This window comes from Vipera ursinii (assembly GCF_947247035.1).
Source record: "Vipera ursinii genome assembly, chromosome: 9".
Lineage (NCBI taxonomy): Eukaryota > Metazoa > Chordata > Lepidosauria > Squamata > Viperidae > Vipera > Vipera ursinii.
The window spans coordinates 25618882-25639483 of NC_139523.1; the positions used below are offsets into that span (position 1 = coordinate 25618882).

The window sequence follows — 20602 nt, forward strand, 5'->3', positions numbered from 1 at the left end:
TTTGCGTCAGGAATTTGTTTTCTGCTTCCTGTTCCATCCAAGTCAAGGATTCTTTTTGTAGAAATAGGATGCTGAGCTTTAATGTTGCAGAAGACCCAATACTGTTTTTCATTTTAATATCTTTGTCATTATAGTAGCGATGGCAGTGGCCACTTCTCTGGGATTTAGGGATGCAGGTAGCCAGCGCCATCCTGTGGTCGTTTAAGAATTGCACATTAAATGATTTATTTGGTGAGAATGACTTTTGTCTCAGGGGCAAAGGAAGAAGAGCTCACTTTGGCCTGAAATCCTATTTTGGGATTTCCACCTTTGTATTGCCAAGCTGGCTGCCATAGTTCACTCACTCAGGAACTCCCCTAGGAGACAGGGAGGACAAGCACCTTCAAGCTTCCAACCCACAGCAGAAGCAGTTTCTGGGTGAAGGCTCCTCCAGTACAGCCTAGCCTTGGAGTAGGGAGCCCTCTTGATGTTCAATCAAGCCCAGGCTGATCCTTTCCCAGCCCAGCACAAATAGTCTCCTCTTTCTTGACTGGTAATAAGGCAGTGAGAAATCTCCCTGGATTCTTCTGGGACACCCCCCCCCCCAGGTGGATTGAGGCTGTTGTAAATGTTTTGTTTCTAAAAAGCTGAGATACAACCAAAACCAACATCAGGAAGGCAAGAAGGGTACCCATCTCTGCCATTGGGGAAGCAATGGGTTAGGAGATCAGCAGGGCTACCACCACCACCACAATTCTGCAGGTGCCCTGCCTCTGCCCCCATGTCTCACGACAGGGGGCTGCACCCAAGAGCTACACATTGAGCAAGGCCGGGAGAGTGGATCACCCAGGGGGGGGATCTTCACTGACTGCTTTTCTAGGTAGCCCCTCCAGGGATGCCCAACAGGCCTCCTGTGCCTGCTGGTATCTCATTCTTGGGATTAGGTGAGCTCGCTCTCCAGGCCACGCATGACCTGCCCAAGGCCAAGGTTTGGCTAGCCCAAGACCTCTTTGGTGGCCATGCCTGGAATGCCCTTCTGAGCTCAACAGACCAGTGCTATGCTCACACCTGCAGGCCTGATTCTGGTCAAACTTACAACAGCAGCTATTGTCTTTTGGGAAAAGGGTCTCCTGGCCTCAACTGTTGGGACTTGAGCAGATCACTTTCATCTTCTCAGCCAGCCCCTCTCCCCCAAGCATTTAGGCTGCTGGTTCTTCCAAGGTCAGTTTTCTCTGACCCTTTCCCCACCACTCCTCACGCCTGCAAAGCATTCTACTGTGGTTGGAAAGCTACAAATGGTAACCTGGCTGACTACGACCTTCTGCCTCACAATGGGAATATTTGAAATAATTCCATACCAAAGTAAGCTGGGTGGCAACCTTTAAAATCACTGCATCATTTAATGCCAGCAGTACAACGATCGGAGTCTTGAGTCTGGACATTGTTGGAAGACGCACGTGTGATAAAAAAAAGCAAACAGCCATGCAACCAAAAATCACTGTAAAAATACCAGAACAATATATACAAATCCCTTTTCAAATAATATCTACATTTTATAGCATTTTTATAAAGCACTGGCAAATTTCATTGATAACCAAGATTTGGGTCTAGTGAATGGATCCTGATTTACAAAGTCAGATTGTACAAATATCACAGAGCATCTATGTCCCTAGGCAGGTTCACAAGACAGAATACTTCACAAAGAGCACATTCCTTGACAAGCTGTTCATGGGTTCCAGGATCAGGATGGCTTCTCCACAGGGACTTGGCCACTCCGGAGAAGTTTCAAAAGGTTCCTTGGAGATCTGCTCCAGCCCTTCTCCATTAATGGACTTCAGTGTGTTTGCATACAAAGCCTCCCCGGGTAAGTGGCTGGAAACTGGCAAAGTAGGAAACCGGCTTGGCTTTCCAAGAAACCTAGCTTGCATTTGTACCAAAAGGACATAACTTTCTCTCTCTTCCAAGCAAGTTCTACACTGCGTTACATTTCCTGGGCAAAAAAAGGAAGAGTAGGAATCACTAAGGCAGAGAGAGAAAAACAATACACTGAAAAATGTTTTGACACCCCCTCCCCCCACCCCCGATCTGTTTCAGATTAAACACTGCTAAGCCTGGGCATGAACCCTGCTCCCCTCACTCACGCCCTGCAGTCTGTCAAGCTGAAAAGCCCCAAGCTGCCAAAGGATTCCTATCCCTTGGTTTCCAACACAGGCAGCAGCCAGCAGCCCTTCTGCAAGCACTTCACAGAGAAGCCACAATCCCGGGCTGCTCATTTGCTCTGTGGGGAAGGTGGGCCTTTTCTGCTGACAGGGGCATCCCTCAGGCAGAGAAGAGGCTGCCTCTTAGCCCCAACAGGCCCATGTAGCTCAGCCCGTTGCCGAGAGGACCAAGAGCCGTATGGTGGAGTCTCCAAATTGCCTGCCTCAAGAGCACGCCAGTGCACACGGATGCTCATCCTTCAGGTGCTTCTTGCCAGGCCGGATCAGGGCAAAAGGTCAGTGCTTTTAACTCCAAAACAAGGCCTGGCTCTGAAAGAGTTGACCAAGAGAGGACAGGGGGAGAGATGAAGCAGCCTTCTGAAGACAAATAAGTGCAACTTACTTCTCTGCGTTTGAGAAGAGGCCAAATCCATCAGTTAGAAGCAGCAGAAAGACAGAAACAGGCTGGGGAGCTTCCAGCTCTGTTCAGCAATTCTGGAAAGACCAAATTTGCGGGGCTACAAAAAGGGCCCTTCGTCCACAGCAACCTCCCCACCCACTCCTGGCTGTCCAGCCTGGTTTTTAAGGGAACAGGCTCTGTGCCAGGGCTTTCTGGGATGCCGGAAGGCTATGGCTGCCCCTGCACAGAAGATCGTGGAAACATGCTTCTTTGCGGGAATGACAAACCTCTCATTTCTGAACACCAGGGGTTCCCTTTGCTTTTTAGAGGAGTGCAGGAGACATAGAAGCAAATTAGTGTTATTAATAATTTAATTTCAATACTACAAACTCTGTTTTGGTAGAAGGCATCCCTTCTTCAAGAGGCCACCCACCAGAGACAGAAACAGCATCATATCCGAATCCGGCAACCCAAGAAAATGGCAGAAGGGTATTTAAAACAAAATTCAATAGTTACAAAAATAATTCATCATGGTTACTTCTCCATAATAATTTTTGCTGTGCTAGATTCTTTTTTAAAAAAGGCTATGATACACATATATTGTTACAGTTTAGAAACAAAGATATATATATTCTACAGATCAGCATGGCTGACAGCTTCACCCCTTCATAGGGCACACTAAGAAACTGACATATCCTTTCATCCTCCATTCGACAGACAATAAATACCTGAAGAAGAGAAGCAGGGGGGACGGAGACATGGCCCAGCCACGGTGCAAAGAGGGAAGGGCTGGCAGAACCAGCTAGAGCAGGTCTGAAGACACTGAAGGATTCCGAGTGGACCTCAGACCAATCGGCAACGGAAGCCCGAGGGGCCATGACACAATACTGCCTGGGGTGGCTCAGGACCCCTGTGACTTTCCTACACGGTCGCTTGGAGATTACACTCAGCAAAGCTCAAAAAGATGGAGGTACACAGTCAATGGCAATTCATGGAATTTTTAAAAAGTGAAGAACACTGCTGCTGCTTTCGGACACAAGGCTGCATGTACAAGTCTTTTAATACTACTGACAGAACGGGGAGGCCGTCGGGTCGAAGCCTTTAAAAACGTCCTTCAGAGAGCCCGCATCCTGCAGCTCCCCTTCCTGGGCAGGGCTGTTCCCTGCAAAAGGGCTGCCTGCCCCTGACTTGGCCGCCTGTTTCACCAGGCCATACACAGGTGGCACTGGGAGATGGTGGACGCCAGGCTGAGTGACGGCTGTCTCTGCAGCAGGCACAGTGGAAACAGGAGCAGAGGGGGCTGCCTTGGGTCGTGGTCGATTGTAGCTGTTGTACCGGTCACTCGCCGGCTCTGGGCTGGGCTTCTCGGTTTCCAGCTGGTCCAAAGCTGACCGGCGCACAAACAGTGGCTCCTTTCCTCTGTTGCCACCACCACCTTTGCTGCCTTCGGCGCTCTTGGTGGCTGGGCTCCCTTCGCCGGCAGAATCGGCCGACTTGCAGCCGGGGCTTGGGGTCCTCGGGTCGTAAAGGCTGATCCCGCTCAGGACGCTGCTTTGGCCAGGGCCCCTGCTCAACCCTCCTGCGGTCAGCAGCCTGGGGTCATAAGGGGCTATGCTGGCTGCAGCCTCCGCACCCCCTCCTACCGGGGAGCCGATTTCTGTTTGCTCTGTGGTCCCCGAGGATCCTGGCTCAGGAGCCTTGGGCAAGCGGGGGTCCATGGGCACCTTCCTTGTGCGGGGGTCGCTTGGCTTGTCACTCTGCCCAGGACTGCCTGCTGCGTTGACGGTCTTTAATATCCTGGACAGCAGCTCAAAATCCGGTAGGCTGGAGCCGGGACTGGCAGAGGGTTCTGGCTGGGACCCAGCTCGCTGCCTGGGGTCAGAGAGGCTGGAATTCTGAGGTCGGTTCAGGCGTGGATCGAGGGCAGGCAGGGCCTGGAGAGCAGCTGGGACAGGAACTAATTCCTGCTTAGGAACAGGTAGGGGGATCAAGTCTTCAGGGCTCCACAGCACCATGCGTGCAAAACTGGGCATGAGCAGGACCACATCTTTCTTGATGTGGCTGAACTGCTGCAACTGGCAGCGAGGGTCCCTCAGAGAGTGGTTCGGCAGGGTGTCCAGAGGGATAGTGACTGGTTTGTCCCGCAGGGCCCTCTCCCCTTCTTCCTCCTCTGGGACAGGAATGGCTTTCTGGCTGACTGAAGGGCTCGAATGGAGAACCTCTGCTGCTTTAGGGGCAGAGGCCGCGACGTGCCGTGCAAGTCGTGGATCGGTGGGCCCGGCATCTCCGGCTCCAGAAGACTCCAGGTTTCGAGAAAGTCTGGGGTCACGCAGAAGGCGAGGATCGGCTGGCCGGCTCTTCTGAAGGCGAGGATCGTTCCTGCCTGAGGCAGGAATGGCGTTTCCAGAAGGGTCTTCGTGGGGTCTGCTGGAACTCTGCTGCCGTAGAGTCTTCAGGATGGAGCTGACGCTGCTGCTGCCTCCATCATCCTCATCACTAGAATACCAGTTGCCAGGGTCACCTGATAGAGGAGGGGGGGTGAGTCCATACTGGCTATCTCAGAAGCCTCTTCAAGAAGCAACCAAGAATAATTTCAAAGCCACAACATTTTAAAGAGGAACCTCATTCATGGAAAGTCACTGAGCCGGACAAAAAGATTTCTGCAGACTGACCAAGTTGCAGAAAAGAACTGCTGAAAAATTGCTCTCTCTCAGCCAACAGTTGCCTTGGTCTCCCCTGGCCATGCTGCAATGGGGGGGGGGAGAGACTCTGCCTTTCCTTAACCCAAGTGGGACTCATTTCCTGCTTTTCCTCCAGCAGCTCAAGTCAGCTGTTTCTTGGCACCTGCTTCATTTATTTCCCATGACAACAGCCTGTGAGCGTGACTGACCCAAAGTCACCACATTTTTCCAAGGCTGAAGATGGGCCTGCAGTTTCTCCAACCCTCATCCAGCTGCTTAGCCAGCAGACCACACTGGCTCTCCCACTGTCCACAGGTACTGTTTCACAGGGATGGGGGTTGGGGAGCAAGCCCAAAGGAGCGCCCTCCCACCAAGGTCTGTCCCTACACTTTCAGTAGGAAAAATCAAGGGCAGCTTTCTACAGTCCCTGTGGTGATTGAGTAAGCCACCACACTCGGGCAGTGTAATATGTGTACCCCGCCCGTGACCCTGCCAAAATGGTGGCTGCTCCTGGGTTCCGCTGCCAACCTGTCCCCCTATGGGCTTCCAGGCCGCACCAGCACATCAAAGAACACGCCCAACATGGAGCAGAGCCCACCCACCCATCCCCCCTCTCGGCCCTTGCCTTCCTCGTGGTCTCGGTCCTGCTTGCAGCTCTCTGCCTGCCGGCGAGCCCTCTCTTCTTCCTGCTGCTTCTGCTGGATGCGAAGGTAGAGAGCCCTCTGGGTGGAAGGCAGGAAGTCGGGGATGCAGCCAGAGGGCTTCTGCAGCCTTGGGATGCCTCCATCGCAGAAGGAATCTGGCTCCAGGGAAGGGTCGGGGAAGAGCCCTCCCCCAGGGGTCTCCTCGTAGCCCGGGTAGCCCTCTGTGGGGGGAGAGGAGAGCAGTGAGAGCACTGGAACGGAAGGCAGCCACTCAGCCCGCCCCCTGCCCCAATGCCAGGCATACGAAGCCGCCCAGCCCAACTTCACACTTGCCTGGGCCAGCCATGAGGCTGGGATCCATCTCCAGACCTTCTGGGTGCAAGTAGAAGTTGTCATAGAAGTCCTGTGTTGGGGGGCCAGGTGGCATCTCCTCGGGGCCAAAGGGCATCATGGGGGGTCCAGGGCCCAACGGAGGGCCAGGGTTCATCGCTGGGCCCATTGGCATATCAGGGCAGATGTCTGGACATAGGTCCGGAAGCATGTCGGGGGGCATGTCGGGAGGCAGCTCTGGATGCCCAGGCCCGGGGAAACGAGGTGGGGATGGACCAGGGTGCCTAGAGGAAAAGAGAGGTGGGATCAGGCACCTCTGAACGCTGGCGGGCTCTTTTATCTCGACAGAGCACCTCACTTCCCCAGGAAATCCAGGCATCTTGGACCTGCCCTCCACAAGGACAGAGACCGGGCCTCACCGTGGCAGAAGCCCCCTCCTCCCCTCTTACCTCACCCCCAGCTTCTCCGCCAGCTGCCCTGTAGGCCTCACGACAATCTCAAAGAGGGAAGGGATCTTCTTGTACAAGTCTTGCTGAAGCTGCTGAGGCGAGAGGGGCTCGTGGATTGGAAGAGGCATCTGTGGTGGCCCTGGTGGAGGAAGGGGCGGGGGCGGGGCAGGGGGGCCTCCGGGCATGGGGCGGCTATTAGGGGACGTTGGAGCTGGGGGCCCTGGGGGACGTGGGGGAGTGGGCAGCAATCCCACCCCAGGAGGTGGCTTGGGTAATGGGTTGATGCCCTGTTTCTTCAACTCCTCCACTTCTTTCTCATCCTCTGCTCCGGCTTCTGCATCATCAGCCAACATCTAAGAGGCAAGGCAAAGGCTGGGGGTCAGTTTCTCCAGTCGCATCTCCCACCATGCTGAGCTGGAGCCCTCCTGGCTACGAAAATTCCAGGGGTCAGCTGAGGCCTCTCTGCAGAGCAGCCAAATCTTGGTGCTCATTTGCTCCCTTTACCTTATCCAGGAGTTCCCGAGTTTCATCGGTGAGTGGTTCATGCGAGAACATGCAGTCATCTCCATTAATGCAGTTCCCAGTGGTGTGAAACAGTTTACAAGGGAAGTCCCGTGCCAGGTGTTCAGGAAAGCAAAAAAAAAAAAAAAGAAGAAGAAGAAGCCACAGGAACCCACCAGCATCAGGAGACCCAAGATTTCACAACTCTCGCTTCTACAAAGATCCCCTTTGGGAAAAAAGCCGGCCTGCAGCCCACAGCGAGCCACTCCTCTGAGTAAGGAGAGGCAGATCAGGGGACCGAAAACCTCCCAAAACCCTGTCCTAAAAATGCTGGACGACAGCAATTGGAAAGGATATCATGCATGTAGGGACAATTCTCCGCCCTGGCACAGTAACCAGTGATGTAAAACTTGCAGAGTTCCCTCTTCTTTGGTAGCTCAATATCATGGCTAAAGTTGCAGTGTTCCCCCTGGCAGGAAAAATACAAAAAAAAGCCACACCATTTAGCCACAGATACAACAGAACGTCAACAGATGACTGGATGCAAAACATCTCACCGTGGTCTTCGGGAGAAGGGCTGGTGGTCACAGCCACGGCAATCAAAGGCCAGTCCTAGAATCCTGCCCCCACCCTGCTGCGTGAGCCTGGCCCACGATTAATTCCATCCCTTCACAACTGGGAATGAACAAATACAACGGCAGCTTCAGGGAAAGTGCCACTTTGTGGGAGAACACGCACAGAACAACACATAGGATAGCAAAGAAGACCTCCAAGTCTGTTGTTGTTGTCATTAAATTAAAATGTCCCAATGAAGTGGGGGGAGGAGAGTCCCCTCACCTCTGCAGTGGAGCCTTAATGGCAGGGATCTTGCAGAGATTAAGGCATGCGTCTCCGTAGGGCAGAGAGGAGCTACATGGCCTGGAGCAGGCAAATGAGAATGCCGATTATGGAAAACCATGGCTGCTAGCTTTTCGGGCGTCCTTCACTGTTTCTTTAAGGGCATGTGAATTATTCTGATAACCTCAGATCTCTAAGTCTTTAAATAAACACGGGGCTAAACATCGTGAAGAGCTACTACAAGAACAAATTGGGGGGGAGGGGGCACGCACATTTTCAAAGGCTCCTAGCCCATGCCTCCCCCTTCTGCCACAGAAGGGAACGGAGCCGGAGGCTTCTCCGCTCCTGGCAACACAGGGACAAAAAGCCCTGCAGCAGCCCGGGCTCCTGTTCCAAGGCACCTGCAGGGAGTCCTCGACTTACAACCTTTTATTCAGTGACCATCTGAAGTTACAACAGCCCTGAAGAAAAATGACTTGTGACCATTTTTTACACTTATGATTGCTGCAACGTCCCCATGGTGTTGTGATCAGAAATTGGACGCTTGGGAACCGGCATGTGTTTACGATGGCTGCCGTGTCCTGGGATCACTCCCACCTTCTCACCAGCAAAGTCAATGGGGAAGCCAGATTCACTTAACCGCCGTGCTGTTAACTTAGTAACTGAACTGTGGCAAAAAAGGTCATAAAAGGGGGGTGCGACTCCCTTAACTGTCTCGCTTAGCAGCAGAAATTTTGGGTTCAATTGTGGTCGTAAGGCGAGGACTACCGAATTGGGCACCTACATCGCTGACCAAATAAATGAACTGGAACCGAGCTGCACCTACCCAAGTGCATCTTCCTTCCACAAAATACTTGCAGACGACTTTCCCTTTCTTATCTGACTGCTGGTGAGGTTTCTCATGGTCGTTCCGCCTGTAATTCCCACAGCTACCACCTCCATCCTGTACAGATCACAAGAGAAATACTCATTTGACTGATTTATATATCAACGTTAGGCAGACCTTTGTGAAAATAAAACAATGTGTAAGAAAGAATAGTGGCAAAAATAAAAGCCAGATAAAATTAATTTGGTATCCTAAATAGTTTCTAAGTGAATAGAAGATATTTTGTTGGTTTTGTAGGAAAAGAATGCCAAAGCTGGTGTGCTGTGAGGAAAAAAGCTCCCACTTGGGTCATCCAATCTTTTGCAGCTGCATTTCACAGTGATTCATGCAACCCTCGAGTCCTCTTGAATAGCCTCGGCTGCAAAGGTGTTCAGGAGTTAAATGAATTCAAGAGTTTAAGGATTTAGATGTGGACCTGAGTCCACTGCCTTACACTCAGTCCAGAGCCAACGAGAATGGAGGATCCGGAGCTTTGCGCCATTTTCTGTATTACCAAGTTCCTGATTCGTCTGCATTGAACAGCCCAGCCTCTATCCGTCCTGGAAAGGGCCCCACTGAGGCACCAGTCCTAGCAGGTGGGAGATGCTTGGCCTCACCTGGGCTTCCCAGGGAGTCCACTCCCAGGCTTCCTTGGAGTCAACTGCCCCTTCTTGGCCTCCACCCAACCTCAAGCTCGTTAGACCCAAAGCAAGGGATGGGCCTCCTAGGCCACTTACCCCCAGGTCATCTTCATAGTAGTCGTCCTCCTCATTGAGCCCCCCTGCTTTGCCTAGGCCTGATCTGCCACGATGACCTCGTCCACGGCTCATCCCCTTGCCTCCTCGTCCCCTGGAGCCACGGCCTCGGCCACGGCCCATGCCTGCAACAAGACCAGTCTAGTCGATTCTGCAGCCCAGCCGTGGAAAGCCCCGCCCCGCCATCTGCTTAGCAGAGGCCTTGGGCAGCCGAGGCTCCAAAGGGGGGAAAAGGAGGGTTTCACTTTTTCTCCCTCCACCCACATACCTCTCCCCCTTCCTTCTTTGCTTCTGCGGTACTGGTTCAGCTCTTTGGAATAATCATCGTAGTCTTCCTCCCCCATGGGCTCCTCTCCTTCGCAGAACTGCCAGGCAGACAGAGGGGAAATTAGCCAAAAGGGACCGTGGCAGGAAGCCAGGCTGAGCAAGGACAGATCTCGATGTTCACCTCCATCTCCTCATCGTAAATTTCTTCCCCCTCCTCCTCCTCGGGGTGCTCCCCTCTTCCCCTGCCTCGGTTGCTCCTGCCCATGCCTCGTCCTCTCATTCCACCTCTTCCACGGCCACGGTAACCTCGGCCTCGACCACGGCCACCTGTTGACACAAACCAGAGGTGGTACCAAACCGATCAGACTCCAGCATTTGCATACACACTAAACTATACTGGTTTTGTTTGGTTTACCTGGTTTAGTGTGGTGTGGGAACTGAGCCAATAAGGTTTGCTGTGAGAGAAAGAAGCAACTCAGGGCAATACTCTTAACTGAGACCACTGTTTAGGGGGCAAAGCACAAAGGCATTTGATATCTCTTCCCATCTGTTGTCTCTTTTGAGAAACAACAATGTTTTTATGCAATGCCATACACTAGCCATACAAACCAATGGAGATACCAGTATGCCTGCATGCTGACTTTCTGAAATTCAGCTCCCAATTCAAAGAAACCCAGAAAGAAAAGGCATAAAATTTAAAATGTTGCATTACCAGGAGCTGAGTGCCCTTTTGGAACCAGAGTCAATTGGGTCTTGGATAGGTTACATGCAAATGGAGACAGACGCCCACAATAGGGAGAGCTGCACAGTTCCTCGCTGCTGAGGAAAGGAAGCAGAACCAGAATGTTCTGTCTCCATTCTGTTTTGACACTCCAGAGCAAAAAATCAGTAGCTTCTGTCATTTAAAAAGACAGCACACATTCCCCACGGACAGCTACGGACGGACAACCACGTTTTCAGGAGGCCTGGGTGGGGCGGGGGGGGGGGTGTTTTGTTGTCTGGCTGCCTAGTGGCCAGCACCTGCCTCACTCGCTCAGTGTCTGGGCTGAAGGAAAAGCAAGCGTACCTCGGCCTCTGTGTGTGCCCTCCTTTGCCCTCCGGTACTGGTTCAGCTCCTTTGCAAAGTCATCGTACTCTTCTTTCCCCATGTCCTCCTCTTCCTCCGCCTCGTAGTCACAGTAGCCCTCGTTCTCATATACTTCGTAGGGGGGGTAGCTCTTGTTCTCCATCTTAGGATACCCCTTCTTTGGGGCACTGTGAGAGGACGAGTACTGCTGATGGGACTGAAGGCAAAAACACAAATGGTTACGGCTGAACAGAGAGAGGTGACAAGCGGAACTAGACCTCCAAAAGAAGAAGCGGCTCTCAACCCATTTTATAAACCGTTATTCTGTAAAGCGTCACTTTTACACAAGGAGCAGAAGCAAACGACGTTGATTTGCTACCATCCAAACAGCACCATCTCGATTGCTCATCTACCCGACATCTGACAGGCTAATCTTCCTCGGGTCTCCCACCCTTAGGCCACCCCTACGGATGACCCTCAGCACTCACAGAGGAGTAGAGGGGACTGTACTCCCGGTACTTCCGGTGCCCCTTTTCATTTGGGCTGAAGTCAGAATCCTCACTGTAGTCGGAGAAGTCTTCGCTGGAAGAGGCGTGGCGCTGCGAGAAAGGAGAAGCCGTTGACTCCCAACCAGACGCTGACGTTCCCCCCCTCCCCCGGTGAGTTCTTATCCCACAATTCTGGCCAAAGCCTGGAAGATGGCCAGGTCAGCCCCACGGAGGCGGTCCTCCACCTTCCTGGTGGGAACTCAGTTATCTTCCGATGCAGGATTTGACTACTTTGGGACTGTCAGGCCCCGGGCAGAGGAAACCAACAATTCTGGCTTTGCGAGGGGTGCAGAAAGGCAGACTGGGGAGGGGGAAGCAGGCTAGCCTTCCAACGCTCCCCTCGCATTACTCACTTTGTGTTTTGATTTCCTTTTCTTTTTTGATCTCCGCTTCTCCTTCTCTCTCTCTTTCCGACGCTTCCTTTTCCTCCGGTGCATCTTTTCTTCCTCCGAGTCGCTGTGGTGCTTCTCGTTTTTTTCCTTCCTGCTCTTCTCATGGGTCTCTGAAGCACCGTTGGGCTCCTCACCCCCGTCGTCTTCCAACTCTCCTTCTTCCAACTCACCATCCTCCCTGAAAAGGTGGAACAGCAAAATCAACAACTGGAAGTAGCAGGGAAAAGAGCAATGGCAGGTTTCAAAACTGAAAAATCACACAAATTGCAAAATATTCCAGTATGTTTTTCAAAAATCCCCCTGGGCAATTCAGTGATTAAAAAAAAAGTCTAACCTGTTAGCCAAAACAGATCACTGTAGTATTTTACGGCAAGAGAACAGAAACCTACTTACACACGATGGTTTATCAATTGCACTATTTATCAATTGCGCTATAATTTATATATTTCTGTTAGATAAGCTGCCATTGATAATTCAGTTGTGGCAAGCGATAAATCAGTGTGAATCTGCTAGATTTCTCTTCTCCAAAAGCAGAGCTATTAAACTGACTCTTTCAGCCTTGGGTGATTTGGTTGCTAAAACTCCAGACACGGAGTCTGTAAAATGTGGCATCGTCCAATTTCTACTTTCTTTCTACCACAGAGCCTCTCTCTGAAGTTCAGGAACCCAAAGGCCCGAAGACTGCAAGCGCCCTCAAAGCAGATGTTCTTCACCCACTGCTCAGTCAGGCCACAGGGTTCACTGGAGGAGGAGGAGGAGGATACGGGAACGGCGGATTGCTGAGCAACCGATTCAAGAATGGCAGGATTAGGGGAGGCTGATCACGACAGCTGTGCTATGCTTCCACCTTCAGGGGTACGATGAAGGAAGCTCCTACATAACTAGCGAGAATTTAGTGCTGGATTTCCAAGGCATTTCTTTGGTTCATAGGATCTTATTGTAACAATGATATATTAGATTTATAAGATTGTCAAATCAAAAGGCAACATACAGTCATCCTAATAATACACAACCAAACAGCACAATGTGAAAATATACAGAGTTCCAACCAACCAGCCATCATCAATCAATCAATCAATCAAATGGAACCACAAAACACTCAGGCCTGCCTGAAAATCCAAGTTTTTAAAGCTTTTCTAAAGGGCAGCAAAGTTGAGGCAAAACAAATCTCAGGGGTTGCAGAGGCAGGAGACAGAGAGTCGTTTCAATAGAATTTAGTCTGGAGTTACTACATAGGGCTGCAGCCTTAAATGCACACAGCTGGAAAAAAATGGATGACTTCAGCTCCACCTGTGCAATCATTTACCCAGATATTATTATCTTATGAAGGCTAAGCCTTCCATCTTACTGACAGCTATCAAAACCAGTTCACTTTCCCCCGCTTGAGGTCTCAGAGCAGGGAGGAAAAACAGTTACGTGTACCATGCCCCCCATGTCCAGGGTTTCTTTCTACCATTGTGTGTGTGTGTGAGAGAGAGAGATCTCTAGTTTTAGCTTATTTAAAACTTACAGCTCTTGTTTCTTTTTTGCTTGCCACTACTGTAACGTTAAAATCTCATGGCCAAATTTTTTTTACCAGACCCAATTGATACCTTTGTTACAATTATGGCAGAGACATATACATTTGCAGAGGCAACTGTCAATCATCAATGAATAACCCTATTCCATTTGGCAAGAAAAAAAGTGTAAGACAGCCAAATTAACCCCATGTAACTGATCAGTGTATGGAATTCAGTGGTGTACAAAAAAGGAGTGAAACTTACAAATAAAATGCAGTTACTGTAATAGATACACATTTAAACTCATTAAAAACAACGGGACATCACCTACTTATGATGACTAATTTAAGGCCCAGTTCTTTGAATGTAGTTACTGAAATTATCATTAAGTCTGGATACAAGCCAACATCTGTTCAGTTATGGAGTTAGGAATTAAGAGAACTTAGATAAATAATATTTATTTTTCTTAGTTACCAGATAATTAGGGGAGCTTAAACCCAATACACCTGGAAAACATTAATAAGAGCAAAGGGAACATGGGTGGGTTGGGATCATGGTGATGATGATCATCATCATCATTTATACGCCACTCAATTCCCAGTGACACATATTTATAAATGACTTGGATGAGGGACTAGAAAGTACAATCATTGAATCTGGGATAAAACATGGAGCAAGCACCTTAAAAGGGGTACCAAGACGCAGGTGGATCTCAACAAGCTGGAATATTCAGCTAAGACAAATGCAAAACCCTACATTTGGATAGGAAAAATCAAAGGCTTAAGGAGAGGAAGGGCTAAACCATATTGATAGAAGCACATGAAAGGATCCGGGTGTCTTAATGGGTCACATGAGCCAAGAGTTCCAGAAAAACTGGAATAAATCGACAAATAGTGGCAGGCTGGACTGCACTGGCCGAGGCAGAGGATCGAGTCAGCCTTAGTCTGTGTTGGTCATTTAGAATATGTGTGCCCAGTTCTGGGCATTGGATTTTAGAAAGGACACCAATAACTGAGGGCGGTCCGGAGGTGAGCGATCCATAGGATAAGGGAGGCGCTGGGTGTGCTTAGCCTGGAAAGACTGCGAAGAAACACGACTGCCTTCGAGTGCCAGACGGGCTGGGAGATGGACAGGAAATCCCAAGTCTCAGCTCTAAGGCCGTAGGTCTTAATTGGCGTTTAGGAAAAACTTCCTAATGGTAAAAGAGATTTTCACCGGTGGAAGCGACTGCTTCAGGAGAGGATGGTTCTCCTACACGCATAGTCTGTAAACACCCAGTTTGGGAGAAACGTTGCTCTAGTCCTTTTCAACAGAAATAACCTTTGCCAGGCAGGAAGGGACCCAGCTGCTGTGGGAGAGGCAGAACCTGGGGGCGGAGTTAAAAGAAGGATCCCTACAAAGCCACAAGCTGACCAAGTCCAACTCTGTGCAGCCCACTTGAATTCCGTGGATTCTTCTCTAACTCCAAATGGGTTAGGGTGAGTTGAGAAGACTCCTGTTTGTAGGCTGTTTCGCTTAACTGGACCTTCCCATATAGACCTGGTCTTTCCTGCCTGACACCTGCAGTCACAAAGGCCATCAGGTACAGCCTATGGAACTCTGAAGCATCCCTGGGAGTTGGCCATCCAGCCCTTGCTATTATGCATCCAATATGAACTGCTTCACAGTCGTTCTGAAACAGAATTAACCACAACTTATTGAGTAACAGCAACTGGCAATGCAATAAACTAGTTTATAAACAATGGATTTGAACAACATACAAAGCACGACAAACTAGACTTTGGCTTAGCATGATGAGTGAGCCTAATCCATTTTTAAAATAAATTCTGGTTATAAACTTTTTTTTAAAAAAAGTCTAGTTTCCAGTATTCTAAAATAGGAAAGCCCCAATATCACAAAGTAAAAAAATGCCAATACAGATGCTGATATCTTGTATACTACATGCCAGCAAATTTGCAGGAAACTACCGGTACTACGGTATTTATATACGAAAGAGGTTAAGACCTTTCTTCCTGCAATTATTGAAAAGTTAGTTTTTATCAATATCCAAATGAAAAAAGGAAGCAAAACTTAAGATCTCTCTGGTCTTGAAGCATGTTTATGCCTCAGTCCAGCTTATCTCTTTCCTTTCACCTGTTTTGTCACTTTGGGGCCCTTAAATTTTTCCTCAAGGACCTTCTCAGTTGTTGCAGGAACTCTGCTCTCAACTCAACTTCTTCATCTCTATATTTTCTGCTGCTAAGCCCACCATGAGTCTTTCATCTCAAACTGGGAAAGGACTAAAGCAAGAAATGAACTCCAGAATTATTCACAAACTACAATGAGCAGCCGAAGTGCGCACTTAGGATTTCACGGCCAAACCAGAATTAGACCAGGTGATACAATTTTATCAGATTGAATTGTTCAGTTCTTGAAAAGAAGAGAACCCCTTTCTAGGAAATGAATGTTTTGGCAAGACAGCAGAGAAAAGATGACCTGAATCTCAAGGCTCTCAAGGCCTGGCCTCTGCCGCTTATTGTCAGGTGGAAGAGCAGCCTGTCTAGGCGTGCCTTTTTTCTCCCTTCGCTTCCAGACTCTCTGATTCTTGGAGACCCTCTGGACAAGTCTCTGCACTTTTCTGGGCAAGATTTTTTGGAAGCAGTTTGCCACTGCCTCCTTCCTAGGGCTGAGAGAAAGTGATTGGCCCAAGGTCACCCAGCTGGCTTTGTGCCCATGGCAGCATTAGAACTCACGGTCTCACGATACCAAATTAGCTCTCAAATGCATGCCTATTCTGCATTTACTGGGAGTGCTCCCAAATATGGGACTTTAACATTGTCAAGTGCTGGGTCTTAAGACTGCAACGTCAAAGCAAAAGTAATCTCAGAAGATCTAACACATGTTGGCTTACAGCTGTGTGGCAAACTACTAACTACAATTCTGAGTAAAATTATTATTACTGAAAAGTGTATGATTCTGCCACCTTCAACTTGCCAAACATTTTCGCCCCAGCTATAGAGCAAAGCAACATGGTTGCCATGAAGCTATGGTGTTTTCACAGGATAAAGCTGGTATTAGGGGAATTGCTAGTCTTGTGGCTCGCCCACCATGGGACATCATTTGCCCACCTCAGCAGAACGCTCCTTTCAGGTAGGCTACCGCCTCACAGTCAACCTGTGTGAGCTCACAGACCACATGGCTGGAGCCAACCAGCAGCCCAGCTTGGAATTCTCCTCTCGAGTCTGGACCAGACATTCCCCTCCCCTCCCCTCCTGTCACTAATGCAGGCAGTTTTCATAATACTGGCTGCACCACACATTGCGTAATTCAGGGCAAGGAACAGTGAGTGCCTGGTTGTTGGAGGACCAAGGAAGCCTTGGCAGAACCTCAGAGGAGAAGGAGAAGTGGGATAACTGAATGTGCAGGGAAACTGTGTGGTCCAGGCACCAAGATGGGAGCCGGGAAAGCGAAGGAAGGACTCAACAATCACAAGGTTTGAAGGGAGCCTAAGAGGACAAGGAGAGAAGCAGCGATATCACTAGCACTATAATTACGATTGTATTGTTTGAATGCGAGTATACTGAGCACTTCTGTCTCGGAAACAAATTCCTTGTGTGACTGTCTAACCACACTTGGCCAAATGGAAGTATCTCGATTCCTAAGGAAAAAACTACAGACTCCCTATGACAGAACTTCATGCTGTGGCTTAGTTCCAACAGGAAAAAAACACGGAAGGATCAATAAGTTATTTACTATTAGTACCAAAAGTACATACCTGAGGAGGTTTATTTTAGCTTTGTGCTGAAAACTAGACAGAAACAACTCTTCAGACTCTGTTTTCTTTTAAAGCTGGTTGTCTCTGCAGCCGCCTAGTGGCCCTGAAGAAGAAAGCTGTGGAACCCCCCCCCCGCCCCCCCAGCCAGCCTGATTCATGTATCTTCTGGTAGGATTGCCCTGCAACCCATTGCCACAAAATGGAGGTGGTGCTTCTCTTTTGAAGTGCCCAGGAGGACCCGAGAAGCACCAGCTCAAGCCAGGGGAGGCTGCCGAGGCACACTCTCAAAGCCACCACTGGTGCTGGCGCCAGCAATGTTAACTGTGGGGATTTCTCCATGAAGGAAGATGGGAACAATACAGCTATAGCACCAGAGTTCCTAGCCTGCTTTGAACTGAACCACAAAACTAGGGCAGACCATAGAGTTGCAGCCACACAAAAAGCAACACTCACAGCCAGTAATATTTTAAGAACATTATTGTGAATGGACAAGGTAGATTTTTACCTGCTGTGCTAAAAGTGCACTTTGCTCAATAGGTAAAATCATACATTTGGGATTACATGCAAGATGACTTTTTATGAAACTCACTGAAAAACTGAGCACCTGAAAAAAAGGAAAGGCCGCTTCTACCAAAAAGAAGGCCCAACCCCCTTGCCTGTGGCTAAGCACCAGTGAAATAAGCACAATTGTACCCAACTGCTCAGCCTGACTATATTCTACCCAGTTCAATCAGAGCCAATTTGCCTAATGAATTCTATATCCCAGCAGAGCTTCGAGAGAGACTAACTTGACTTTGGATTTTTACTTCCTTGGTGGAGCCAGGAACGCCGTTGCCTTCAAGGGAGAATTTCAAAGGCACGGTCGCACACTATGACACTGGGATAGTTAATTTTGCTTTCTTTTCCTTACAAGTGAGGACATCCCTACCTCCAAGACCAAATATGGAACACAGTTCACTCGCCCCTCTTTGCAGCTCTCCACTGCAGCTGTTACCTCCAGAACTGCTGCAATTATTGAAGCCATTCAATGCCAAGCGACCTCCGGCCTGCTGGCAAACACAATGCCTGAGTGAAGAGACCAGAAAACTAAAGGTGCTGCATTTGTATAGAATTTGGCCGACTCACAAGATTCACCATTGAACCAATTCTTCCCGAAGTGCACGTGCCAAATTCAACAGGGTTCTCTTAGAGCAGAAGACAAGTGGGAAGTCAGGAGATGCCACTTTAAAACAGCAGCTGAGTGGGAATCTGCCTGCTGGCTCAGCTGAGCCCCCTAACCCTGGAATCTCCCAATCCTAATTTTTCCCACTTTTTTTTTTCTCTCTGCAAAACTATTGGTATCTAGGGCAAAACAAAGCTTTGTAGAGCATTGACCATCGACACTAGCATGTTTGGAGTGTATTCCAAACTACAGGGCAAAGGATCAGAATTTACAGGGTACAATAATATATAATTTTTTTGTATGCTATTCTGTGTATTCCTATGCAAACTCCCAGCCCCATTTTATAACAACTATCAAGAAAATGATTCTGATGGGCCCCAGAAGCTCTGGCCTATTTACCCAAGATTTAGAAATGTCAATGAATTATTTTAAATGCTAAGAGAAAGCTCCATCAAAACATCCTCTTAATGATTAAAAGGATAAATCCGGAGCAGCAAGATAGCAATCTCCATTGAAAGCTGAAGCCAAACGGCAGCTTTCCTTCGCTCTTCCTGTGTGGATCCAAGCTTCCTATGAAATAACCGGGCAAAAGTCAACTGGGTTATGGAAATTTCCAAAAGGTTGATGAAAGCAGAAGTAAAATGGTTAAATGTTTCATATGTTATAGTGAGCTGCTACAAATACTGAAATGTGTCCTTTGAGAAAATGTATATTTGTTGCTTCATAAAATAAAGTACGCGAGTGAAATCTACTTCATCCCAAGCTACAAACATTGGTCAAACTAACTACCCCTATTTTGGCTATCAGGTTTTAGACCAGAAAGGAAATGTTATGCTTGCCAAGAACACCTGATTGACACTACAGTGTGAATTCAATTGACAACCACATTAAAGAGACAGAAATTACAAAGAACTATGCAGGTAATGGCTTAATGTGCATTAGTACTGTATGTTAACTTTTAAAAATGCCCAACTTATTTCCTTGTTTTGTAAATTTAGGTTTTCTAGTACATGAGCACAACACTAACTTGGTAGGCCAGTGAAGAGGAACAAATAAGGCAACATTATTTTAGATGAACAAAAAGAGTGGCTTCCTCCCCAATCAGAAAAAAGAAAATAGTGTGCCAGGGGACAGGGTGGTGCCCTTGATTGGCAAGGGAACTACCAGACCCGGGGCCGGTTCTGCAGAGGACCCGGGCTCGGGGCTTCTCGACCCGATGGGCAGGGCACGGAACAGCCGGGCTTCCTTGATCTCGTGTGGGGAAAAGCGTGGACTGTTTACGGTGTGTGGTTAACAAACGGGCCACAACAGGGGCGCTCAGGTGCTTGTACTGTACACGGCCACGCTCGCGGGGGGGGTGGGGGAGCGTGTGGTGACTTGAGGGGGGGAGCTCTGTGATTGCCGCACGTCGCGGCTGCTTACAGTTTTTCTTCGGGCTCAGCCGGACCACGCAGCGGAGGCGGACTCGGCCCACCGGCGGCGTCCGGACGGCACCCGCACCGCGGCGGGTTCGGGCTTTTTAACCTGACCAAAGCGAACTCCGGCGGGATCGCCCCCCTCCCCCCGAGGGACCCCCTTGGCCGGCGCGGCGGGAGAGGAAGGAGCGGCGGCCAGGCGGGAAAACAGGCCGCGGAAGCTGCGGCTGCCACGACCGCCGGCCCGGCCCGGCTGGCCCCGGCGCGGGTGGGGGCTCCCTCCCCGCCCCCCCTCCCGCCCCCCCCGCCCCCCGCGAGACCCAGAGAAAAAGAGAGAAGAGAGAGAGGAGAGAGAGAGAGAGAGAGAGAGAGAGAGAGAGAGAGGCGGGTACTGGACCTTTCGTCCGGGCCGGGCCCGTGGAGGAGGAGGAGGTGTTGTTGCAGCGGCCGGGCGCCAGCGCCGCCGAGGCCCGGGCTGCCGAGGGGGCCGTGCAGGAGCAGGGGGTTGGCGGCGGCCGGAGAGGGGGCCGGGGGGCTGGCGTGGGGGCTGCTGGGCGGAGGCACGCTGGGGCTCTCCACCGCCATGGGGGGGCCGGGCCGGGGGGGAGGGCGGGCGGGCGCGACGGGGGCACGGGGCACAGTCACTGTACGGGCGGGCCTGGCGCCGCGCTCGCTCGGTCGCTCGCTTGTGGGCTCGCTGGCCGGCAGGCAGGCAGGCAGGCAGGCAGGCGGCGGCGACGGCGGCAGCAGCAGAGGCGGCAGGCTGGCTCCGAGGCTGCACCACACAAAATGGCGCCGGCCCGCCTGAGAGGAGGGAGGGAGGGAAAGCGAGCGAGCGAGCGAGCGAGAGAGAGAGAGAG

General features: G+C 50.2%; 1 protein-coding gene across 1 annotated transcript; it reads right to left on the reverse strand.

Annotated features, from left to right (window-relative positions):
• Positions 1–1355: 1355 nt before the first annotated feature.
• ZC3H4 (zinc finger CCCH-type containing 4) lies at positions 1356–20525 on the reverse strand. The gene is made up of 14 exons (XM_083369579.1): positions 20140–20525; positions 11874–12090; positions 11461–11571; positions 10973–11189; positions 10088–10233; positions 9908–10004; positions 9622–9764; positions 8846–8962; positions 7540–7651; positions 7186–7295; positions 6682–7034; positions 6236–6516; positions 5884–6123; positions 1356–5098 (listed from the first exon to the last, which is right to left on the reverse strand). The coding sequence occupies exons 1-14, from the start codon at positions 20325–20327 to the stop codon at positions 3642–3644; spliced, it is 3789 nt and encodes a 1262-aa protein (XP_083225705.1). The 5' UTR covers positions 20328–20525; the 3' UTR covers positions 1356–3641.
• Positions 20526–20602: the final 77 nt, after the last annotated feature.

Coding starts and splice junctions, on each gene's coding strand:
- ZC3H4 (XM_083369579.1), bottom strand. CDS start 20,327: ATGGCGGTGGAGAGCCCCAGCGTGCCTCCGCCCAGCAGCCCCCACGCC. Junction 11,572..11,873: donor AAAGGAAATCAAAACACAAA/GTGAGTAATGCG, acceptor CCTTTCTCGCAG/CGCCACGCCTCTTCCAGCGA. Junction 9,765..9,907: donor CAAAGAAGGAAGGGGGAGAG/GTATGTGGGTGG, acceptor GTCTTGTTGCAG/GCATGGGCCGTGGCCGAGGC.